This window comes from Portunus trituberculatus, chromosome 39, assembly GCF_017591435.1.
Source record: "Portunus trituberculatus isolate SZX2019 chromosome 39, ASM1759143v1, whole genome shotgun sequence".
Taxonomy (NCBI): domain Eukaryota; kingdom Metazoa; phylum Arthropoda; class Malacostraca; order Decapoda; family Portunidae; genus Portunus; species Portunus trituberculatus.
The window spans coordinates 1,376,535-1,387,500 of record NC_059293.1 but is presented as its reverse complement, the minus strand read 5'-3'; the positions used below and the strand labels follow the sequence as shown (position 1 = coordinate 1,387,500).

Below are 10,966 nucleotides of genomic sequence, written 5' to 3'. Positions count from 1 at the left end.
AGTTTTTCATTGTTGGGTAATTTTTTATATTTTTATCTCCTTCTAGGGTCATTAACAATCTACTATGAGAAGTCTCTATTATGTCTCGTGTGTGTGTGTGTGTGTGTGTGTGTGTGTGTGTGTGTGTGTGTGTGTGTGAGAAACAGTGCGTGGGCGTCAAAGCGCCTGGTGTCGGTTGTCTTCCTACGAGTGGGGATGGACAGGCAGCGGGATTAATAGGTAAAGTAACAGATAGATGGTTACGCAGGCACATTGGTACATAGATATAATGATAGAATGGTAGCCAGATGAATACTTAATTACCTACCTACATACTTATATACAAATGACAAAGTAACAGATACACATACAAGTATAGATAGATACATAAGCCAATAAATAGATAACAAACAATTCGTGGTAGTTCACATCCATGCCAACTCACCATTCCTTTGATATATAAATCTGCAATTGTCCACACGTTAAATCTGCGTCTTGTGTGCTCTTCATGTCTAGATTTCTTTGGCTTTTATTACACAACATAACTCCTTTGTCGCGCTCCTGCCTTCCTGCCGGCGGGGTGTTGTGCCAGCCGTGTACCAAGTCTCGTGTCAGTGAGCGCCACCTGTTGGTATACATAAACATGAGGTGTGACAACAAGACACGACACGGCAGTTTGGAAAGGAGCGTCTTCCTGCTGACTCAGTGTATTGAAAGTGCGTCAAAGAATACCGATAAGATGAGTATTTGTCTTCCTGTGCATCACGCTTCATTATTGCCATATTTGCCTGTATGGTCATCAGTCTTTATGATATTACAGATGCGGAAATGGTCGTCTACATCTTTATCCTTTCGTCAGTTCTTCTATTCCACCACAACCGACTGAACGTCTTGTCTGATCTTTGCGTGTGATTCTCCATTTGTTCGGTCTTCTTATGCTTCTCTTAGCTCCTGATTGTACATTTCTTCTCTGTTCGATGACGTATCCTATTTGACAATCTTTTAATATATTTTTCTTTTAATTAAATAGAAATAAACATTCTTTTATTTAATCTTCTACATGTAAGATACTCATGTTGAGGTTCTTACATGTATCTGAAGGTGCTCCTTTAGTATGGCTATAGCTTGGTAATTCTTTGACTTATCTCTGTGGCCTTTGTGAACAGTATTTGAAAGACACATCTCCCAGACTTATGGGATCCTTTAACACTCTCTCTTTCTCTTTCCCGACAGGCGCTGAGTGAGGTCATCACGCCTGAGGAGCTGATCAGGAAGAATGTGCAGGCCAGGACCGCCCTCGAGATACAACTGCTTCTCAAAGGTAGGACTGCAGCAACACCACCTTCATACAATAAGAGCTGTCGTATCTTTGGTAAGCTGAGAGGAGTGAAGGGCCTGCGCGAGACACTTGTAGCCAACTATGTACAAATGAGATGAGTTTACGTTATTACGTTATTGCCTGTGATGTTGAGCTCTGTCCGCTTTACACGCACACACGCAGTAACAAAATTAATAGTACAGCTTCCTATTACGTAAACCATAATAATAAGGCTACAAGACCTTGAGATTACCGTGATATGTAGTTCATGGCTTGGTAGTGCGCTATGGTATTACGTGGGAAAAAAAAAAAATGTGAGGACTGCGTCACAATCTTACATATTCATCTCACTCTTTCTCCATTCCACTATTGGTAAGCAGTATTATCACCGACTACATTATAATAATTGCAGCCACCATTACTGCCGCTACCACCACCACTACCACATCAACCAAGGCCAGTGATAACGATAACAACATTAACTACAGTTGCCTCAGTACCACCAGCATGAACGCTAACAGCAGCTAACTACCATCTCCAGTATCAACGTCATCGATACGTTATGATAGGAAATACTCATATACGCTACAAAATTGACAATAACAGTGATAGCAATGAGCAACAAACAACAACACCAATAATTACAACTACAACCTTCACGTGAAATATCAACACCACCACCACCACGACAGTCGCCACCACGACATCTGCCATCACCCTTGACATTACAGCAGGAATCCTTTCATTAAGAAGTTTGGTGTCTCTGGCTCAGGTTTCAGTCAGTACCTCCTACCAGTGTCCCACGATGCAAGTTATTATACCCGTAAGATACAAACAAGACATATTCCATCACGTCTCCACAAGCCTTGACTCAACACACCTGCATGTTACCTTTTTCATATGTAAACATTTTTGTCTTTCAGAATTTTCGATGAAAGAACAATAAACGTTATTTTGATTCGTACATTTAATAAACTCTTACTTCTTAATATGTTCTTTCTTATTTCTAACACGCTCTTTGGAAGTTGATGTTTCCTCAAGACAGTTGTCATGACTAACTCGTTTGTCTCCTAATTATTTTTAAACACCTTTTTGTGTAATGAGTCCAAGCGCTTCTACCTTCTTTATGAAAAACATAATTATGTGAGGAAATATCAGGAGCAGCGAGGAGCCATCAGGCTTACACACGGCAGTTGCTGCATGAAACATAAATTCCTGTTTTCACCTCATCAATAAATTAGTCTAATAATTTCTAAACCTCCTTAATGAATCGAGTTCCATTCCAGATTCCATTCATCAACCAGTCTACCTTGAATGCGTCGTTACGTAAAACCTGAGACCTTAATGGAAAACAAAAGAAAAGAGAGGCTACAAGACCTTGAGATTACCGTGATATGCATTTCATGGCTTGGCGGTGCGTTATAGTATTACGTGGGAAACAAATGTGAGGACTGCGTTCAGCCAACCATATATCGCACGTACCGGGCCAGTTGATAAGGTTTCTATATCATCTAAGGGGGGAAAAACACTCGTGGAAACTCGTCTTCCTATATATCTCAGTTGCCTTTGAAAGTAGTCTTGATGAGAAGATAGTGCTTATAGATAACCAGTAACTTTCCATTATCAACACCTCTGGACTTTTCTCTACTCGAAACTCTTCTCGGTATTCGTGGACGAGGGTCAGTTTTCCCAATGTTTTCAGAGGACACTTGCATTGACTATTCTACGGTTTATAAACAGTTAAAGAGCTTGATCATAACGTGTCACATAAATCTCCTATGAGAGGTAACGCACAAGAAGAGTACAGTCGTGGCTAGAAATAGTTGTCAGCCACCATTACTGTCACTGTCTTTTTTTCGCGCTCCTTACACTGTATCACCAATCCCTTTACGACACACGAGTAGTCTTCTTACATATACTTTCTCGCCGTGTTTCCATGCAGTACAATATAGGAGTAATCGCTTTATCTCAGTAGTCTTGAATCCATTGTTTCCTTATCAGAGGTACATCAATGAACAATTACTGTGAGAAGAGTGTCGAGAGATGAAGGACATATATGTGATTGAAGGGAAAGACCAAGGACAGCGAAATTAAGTAGCTTGACATAGATCAGAGAGAGAGAGAGAGAGAGAGAGAGAGAGAGAGAGAGAGAGAGAGAGAGAGAGAGAGAGAGAGAGAGAGAGAGAGAGAGAGAGAGAGAGAGAGAGAGAGAACAAGAGAACGAGAGAACGAAAGAGAGAAAGAACGAGAGAACGAGAGAGAAAATAAGAGAACGAGAAAGAGAACGAGAGAACGAGAGAACAAAGCGTCTATGAACACGAACAATAAAAGCACACACTAATTTCAATTCTACTCGCCTCCTGACTGACATTATACCTCGCTGACATGACAAATACACCGACATTGAAAGAAAGTGGGCGACGTATATTTGCCTTTCCCATTTTCTACAGTGTGCACGTGTCTCACATATTCCTGCTCGATAAACGCCTTCTTTCTTTTCTTTCTGTTATGAGTATGTATATTGTAAAGTCTGACCAGGTGCATGTTTCAATAACAAATACATACTTTTTTTTATTCATGCAATTATTTATACTAGTTTTCATTACATCATATATTCCTCTACTTATTTCATTTTGCTTTAGCGAGTATGGCACTAAACTCTTCATCTCTACTAATTTCTCTGCTCCTGAGTCTTTATGAGCGGTTGTGAATGGTGCTCTAAACTTCATGCTATTCTACTCATCTATTTATTAATTTATTGTTTAACTTATAGCTTTGTCCATTTGCCTCTGACCGATACAAGGAAATTCGTCAAAAAGCTCGACATGGGAAAGTTGAAGCAATGTCAAACTGTCTGTTACCGTCAATCATACAGCTCAGCGAGTCAGGGAGGGATATGAACACTGTCAGAAAAGTAAAAAGCCAGCTGAGCAACACGAGGCAGCTCTTGACACATAACACTGGTCATCTCATGCAGTGACTCACCCGCTCTCCTCTTGACATTCACCTAATGGCTGTGCACTTCCCGCGTTTGTATTTTCTCTCCTTTTTAATGTATGAGATCTGACGCGTCCTGAAAAAAAAATGGACTGACCAATCAGGAGTTAATTTATGGAGAGTGGGAAGGTTGCAAGGCAGGTTATGTAAGTACAAGATAGATGCAAAGAAATATACACAACGACGGAAGAGGAAAGGAAGACATACCATTTGTTTACTGACTATACAGAGGAGTTAAATTTATACATAAAGAATATAGTTATTTTTAAAAAGGAGGTTAATTAATATTTCAATAGGTGAACGGTGGCCATTGTTAGAGTGTCCATCGTTATAGAGTAGTGGATGAATGGAATAGACTCGGTAATAATTTCGTTACTCCTGAATCAATGTGGAGCTTTAAAGGGGATAGATGATCAGTGGGTATAAATAAGTTTGTTTTCTACTTGGACTGCCACGCATACGTCTGACGGCTTCTTCCAGTTATTTTCTTCTATACTCGAATGTTCCTATCGTGTAGTAGAAGATAGTGCCTGAAATGTTTAGGTTGTCTTACCAAAACATGCTTACAAATGAAAAGAATTACTAAACGCTTTACTCTCTCAAAAAGCACAATTGAAAAAGAAAAATAACTAGTCCCATATTTTTTTTTCATTAATAGTGCAGAATCCTTGTTAACTCTTTCAGTACCATGCCACGTTTTCATATTCATTCTGGTTACTGCTTAGTGATATTTTATAGCTTCAAATAGTAACAATTCTGGCCATTAACCTTTTGACCTCCGTAGACCCTTCTTAATGCAAATAAAATCGTCTAATCACACCCAAAAATCATGGTAAATATGCTTCTTAATACTGAAGGGGATAAACTGCCACTACAATCACGGAAACGTCCTTGAATACACAGTGATTCCCAGTACAACACCTTAAAACCGGAAGAGATATCAGTAGCGTGTCTTGAGAGTGTGTGTGTCAAAGTTCCGGCGTGTGTCTGCCCGAGGAGTGACTAACAGCTGACAGGAGACAATTGATGTGTTGACCTTTCGCCTCCGAGTCACAGGAGGGGAGAGACCGCCATAGATCAGTACACTGGCGTCATTAGGATCGATCGTCTCAAGTAAATCGTTGACCATGAACATGATGGAAACTCTGAAAAGCAAAAATTGTGAAACTTTAGTGGGAAAATAAGAGATCACACACTGTTAAGATGAACGAACAATGTGATATAGATTTCTTGTATTTTGTGAGGAAGAATGACTAACCAATGATCTTTCGTTTTATATAAGAGTGCCTGGCGAAGGGATACAAAGGGCAGAAAAAAAAAGGCTTACAGAAGTTTCGAGTGTCCAGAAAGGAGAGTCAGAAGGGTTATCCAGTATGAGAAGCGTCTTGAAACCTCCTTCTTGTAAGAGGTGAAGTGTTCCTTAGTAGTTCATTAGTACATCACGGAAACGCTAAAGAAATTGTCTGAATGCGAGATCATTTTGGCATGAGAACCGGAATGCAGCACGTGTGAGGCTCATTACCACTGTAGCTCATCTTTACCCAGTCAGTCTCTCAGTGAGTCCTGAGTCGACCAAACCAGGAGTGATCTTTGCTCAGTCTTATCTGGTAATGGAATATGAAGCTTTCCAATTTTTCTGTCATCGGAAGTGTGGTGCCTTCATGTGTATTTTGCCTTGAGAGTGTGAGAGAGACATAGATACATGCAGAAAACACACAGATAACATATAATACATATAAAGACATGCAGAGAGAGATACAGAGATAAACACACACACACACACACACACACACACACACACACACACACACACACACACACACACACACACACCGCGTAGTGGTTAGCACGCTCGGCTCACAATCGAGAGGGCCTGGTTCGAGTCCCGGAAGCGGCGAGGCAAATGGGCAAGCCTCTTTATGTGTGGCCCCTATTCACCTAGCAGTAAATAGGTACGGGATGTAACTCGAGGGGTTGTGGCCTCGCTTTCCCGGTGTGTGGAGTGTGTTGTGGTCTCAGTCCTACCCGAAGATCGGTCTATGAGCTCTGAGCTCGCTCCGTAATGAGGAAGACTGGCTGGGTGACCAGCAGCCGACCGAGGTGAATTACACACACACACACACACACACACACACACACACACACACACACACACACACACACACACACACACACACACACACACACACACACACACAGAAACACACACACACACACACACACACACACACACACACACACACACACACACACACACACACACACACACACACACACACACACACAGAAACACACACACACACACACACACACACACACACACACACACACACACACACACACACACACACACACACACACACACACACACACACACACACACACACACACACACATGCACAGAAACACACACACACACACACAAACGAACACACACACACACACACACACACACACACACACACGTACAGAAACAGACACACATGCGCAGAAACACACACACATGTACAGAAACACACACCCATACAAACACACACACACACACACACACACACACACACACACACACACACACACACACACACACACACACACACACACACACATCTTCCCAAAAACTTCCTGTATGTACTTGACGACACAATGTAACCCTTGGACTGAACTCTCCATCCGTAGGTAGCGTCAATGTGAGACTCAGACTGGGATGCAGAATAACATTTGCAGAATAGTAAAGCAAATAAGTAAGTTTAAGGGTTGCACTGCGTCGTCCTGGGCACATAAGCAGTTTTTGGAAAGATTCACAATTCGTTTTATATTGGCACTTTATATTTCCTGTCTAGTTTTCCTCATTCTACTTCTTCTCCTTCTTATGTTCTTTCCGGTAACAACATCAGTGGTTTTCTTTCCTGTGGGTGTTTCAACTAAGGTGTCTGCTGCATCACTAAGGCTAATCTAATCCACACAAACAGTACGTCACAGCTCATGTCCTGCAACATCAACACTGTAAGCTGGCAGTTAGTAACAATGTGGGCGTCACGTGGCTGTGTGCTCTGCGCTTGCTCTAACTGCACACATGCACCGATAAATTCGTTGATTTTCCTTTCATTACAACAAGCTTAAATTACTCATGAATAGCAACACCCGATATTCTTTTTCAAGTGTTTCCTGCACAACATCCTCTTCACCAATACAGTCCCGCTTCAGCCTCTCTCATCTTGCTATGCCGTTGTCCCAGGGAGCCGTACCATCGCAGTGCACATGAAAAGTATAACATCTGGGAAATTTTGTTCTTTTCTTTTTCTTCTCTGGGATGGCAGTTACCTTTCCGCCACTCCACTGTAAGATATTTACTACCTCAGTGTTCCTGCCGTGGCCGAACTCTCGCGTGAGTCGGCAAGGAGGCTCAGTGACTGATGTTATATACTCAGTCATGACATAAAACAGAATTCTTGCACACTGGTACATTTCATGGATTCCCTTCATTTATTAAACGTTATAATATGCAAAAACATCTTTAACAATTTCCCTTGTTGATCGGATCGACACACATTTCAAGTTCCTTTATTCTGTGTTCAATACTGGGCAAGTATTTCTTTGACCGTCAAGAACTGGTCTCAGGCTTCATAAGGAATAACTTCCAATAAAAGGGATGCTCTCGCCAGGGATCGAACCTGGGACCTTCTGCGTGTAAAGCAGACGTGATAACCACTACACCACGGGAGCTGTTGTAAGTAGCTGGCCAACAACATAATTTATTCAGATGGCCACACAGTCTATGGTGTATAAGTTAACAGTGTAAATGTTGGTAGTAATGGTAAGAGTAAAATAAAGTGGATGAAAGGGAAACACAAGCTGATGCAAAGAATGTAATATATATATATATATATATATATATATATATATATATATATATATATATATATATATATATATATATATATATATATATTACATTTTTGTATCAGTTTGTGTTTCCCTACAGTCTACACATTATCTAGATATACACAGTAATAGTAGTGACAGCAATGGTCTCAATGATTAAAGGGTCATCGAGAGGCAGGTTGGATTTGGCTGCAATAGTGAATATGTTAAGTAGTCAATATGAAAAAAAAATGCAGCACTGAGCTATTTCCCTTAAGTGAAATGATCATCTTCAATATGAGTGCGGTCGGCCTGCAAGGGGGTGGTATGTTCTAGTAAGGATACTCATCCTCTGGAGAGCCACTCCAGCGCTCCTCCCAAGCGGAGAACACAAGGACACAGCCTTGTCTTGCCAGGAAGCACAAGTCACCATGGACTTCGAGCACGGGGAACTCGCCAAGCAGCGCAACAAGCGGCCCGCGTCGCCAGCCTCAGGTCACACTGCCTGCCCCAAGAAGCAGAGGCGCGAGCGGTCCTACCAGGAGTGGTTCAAGGAGGTGAAAGAAAGGCTGGGCGGCGGCAGAATCCAGCGCGGCTGCTCCAAGGACACACGGGCCAAGCGAAGGCTGCAGATGGAGGGTGTGCCCCTGCTGGGGCGGCACCAGTTGCGGCAGATGATCGGCCGCGTGCGAGAGCCTCTGGGCGCGGGAAGCTACGGCTCCTGCTTCAAGACCATGAGGCGGCGCACGCAGGAAGAACTGGTCATCAAGACCTTTGGCCGAGACAGGCTGCCTGAGCTGGTAAAGGAGGCCATCAGCCTCAGCCAGCTGCAGCTTCCCGGCGTGCAGCGCCTGGTAGGCGTATGTGTGGAGTCTCGCCAGCTGGTCACTCCCTTCGCCGGCATAACGCTCAGCGATTACATGCTGAGCGAAGCGCCCACGTTTGCAGACGCCGTCAGCGTGCACCTGCAGACGTGCCGCACACTGCAGCGAATGCACCGCCAGGGCTTCACCCACAACGACATCAAGGCGGACAATGTGTGCGTGTCCACCCAGAGCGGCGAGCCTGTGGCCACCGTGATCGACGTGGGCCTGGCCAAGCCCGTGGGCACCAAGGGGGTCCTGGAAAAGGCCATCCAGGACACCGAGAACTACCCCTGGATCGCCCCAGAGATCCTCAGGAAGACCCACTTCTGCTGCGAGGCCAGCGACGCCTTCGGCCTGGCTGACCTGCTTGCAGGACCTGTGCCACCTGTCGTGCCCCACCAGCTGCCGCCGCGCCAGGAAAGCCCTTGTAAGGTGGGTGGTGCAGGCTCGCAGCCAAAACCCCGCCCAGCGGCCACAGCTGGCAGCGGTGATCCAGGCCCTGCGGGCCTTGCACCGCGCGGCTGCAGGTAAACTTCCTGGCGGCAGCCGCTGAGCTCTTGCGGCAACACACCGCCATGCCCCCTGGCGGAAGCCGCTGAGCTCTTGCGGCAACACACCGCCATGCCCCCTGGCGGCAGCCGCTGAGCTCTTACGGCAACACACCGCCATGCCCCCTGGCGGCAGCCGCTGAGCTCGTGCAGCAACATGCCGCCAAGCCCCCTGGCGGCAGCCGCCGAGCTCGTGCAGCAACACGCCGCCAAGCCCCTGGCAGCAGCGGTTGAGTTCATGCGGAGACGCGGCGCCTGCTGATTCGTCATTTGCGTAACGTAAAAAGTCCTTTTTTTTTTTGTTGACCTTTTGGAATATAGAGATGCGTTAATGTTGACTTTGCGTGAATATAAAGTAGAAAAAATGATTAAGTGAATAGTCAAATGAACGTATGAATAAAACAAAATAAACTGAAGAAAAAAACAGCTGGAAATTATATCCTAAAAGAAAATAATAATAATAACGTAATTGAAGCATCCGGCGAAGGGAAAGGAGATGGTGTGACAGGGAGCGCCGCCCGCTGGTGGCAGAGGCGACTGAGGCGGTGACGCGAGATGCTGAGGGAATAACAAGAAAAAAAATAATAATGATAATAATAATAATAAAATTTTAAAAAATCATAATGATAATAAATAAAAAAAATAGTTGAAAAATAACTAATAAAAAAACTAAAATTAAATAAACTGATAAAGATTTTTATTAATTAAGGACAAGTTGTCTTTGATCAGAGAAACGATAAATGAAATAACCTAAAACATGATACAATAAAATTAATAAAACAATAAAAATCACAAAAGATATATAAACAGACAGATCAATTATTATCCAGCATGAATGAATAGAAAACTGCGTAAAAGATGTGATGATAACATGAACCAAATAAATGACACTCCAATAAGCAAATAACCAAGAGAGTAAACAAAAGAGTAAACAAACAGCCTCATCAATGAACGCCAAGCGACTCAAGGCAATCAGAAAATAACACAAGTAACATTTCCGTGCACCAAGGGATCTGACACCCGCACGGAGGCGTAACGTACTTGTGTGTGTGTGTGTGTGTGTGTGTGTGTGTGTGTGTAAGAAGACACGTGCATTTGCTCCCTGCCTTTGCGGAACAGGCGCGTGGGTAGTTGTAATGAAAAGCTATAGTGCTGGCGATACATGTCTGTCTGTCTGTCTGTCTGTCTCTCTCTCTCTGTGTGTGTGTGTGTGTGTGTGTGTGTGTGTGTGTGTGTGTGTAAAGTAAAGTAAATTTATTGTCATTATTTACATTACAAACATATGAAGACATAACAAAAATATATCTTGGCACAGTCTGTCAAGTCATACCTCCTAACACAGACAGATTTTAGGAGTTAGATTAAATACCAAACTGTGGCAAGGTGAACAAGCCTTG

At 43.4% G+C, this 10,966-nt stretch overlaps 2 protein-coding genes and 1 non-coding gene across 3 annotated transcripts in view; 2 read left to right on the top strand and 1 right to left on the bottom strand.

Moving 5' to 3' along the window:
• The window catches only part of LOC123515556, a 1,160,229-nt gene that overhangs the window by 246,667 nt on the left and 902,596 nt on the right, over nucleotides 1-10,966 (top strand). The window contains exon 3 of the mRNA XM_045274292.1: nucleotides 1,213-1,300. Coding sequence (XP_045130227.1) covers nucleotides 1,213-1,300 — 88 coding nt within the window. The remainder of the gene's footprint in view (nucleotides 1-1,212; nucleotides 1,301-10,966) is intronic.
• Nucleotides 7,945-8,017, bottom strand: Trnav-uac. The gene has a single exon. It is a non-coding gene; the product is annotated as a tRNA-Val (tRNA).
• On the top strand, nucleotides 8,479-9,644 carry LOC123515557 (ribosomal protein S6 kinase 2 beta-like). The gene has a single exon (XM_045274293.1). The coding sequence runs from the start codon at nucleotides 8,587-8,589 to the stop codon at nucleotides 9,550-9,552; it is 966 nt and encodes a 321-aa protein (XP_045130228.1). The 5' UTR covers nucleotides 8,479-8,586; the 3' UTR covers nucleotides 9,553-9,644.

Coding starts and splice junctions, on each gene's coding strand:
- LOC123515557 (XM_045274293.1), top strand. CDS start 8,587: ATGGACTTCGAGCACGGGGAACTCGCCAAGCAGCGCAACAAGCGGCCC.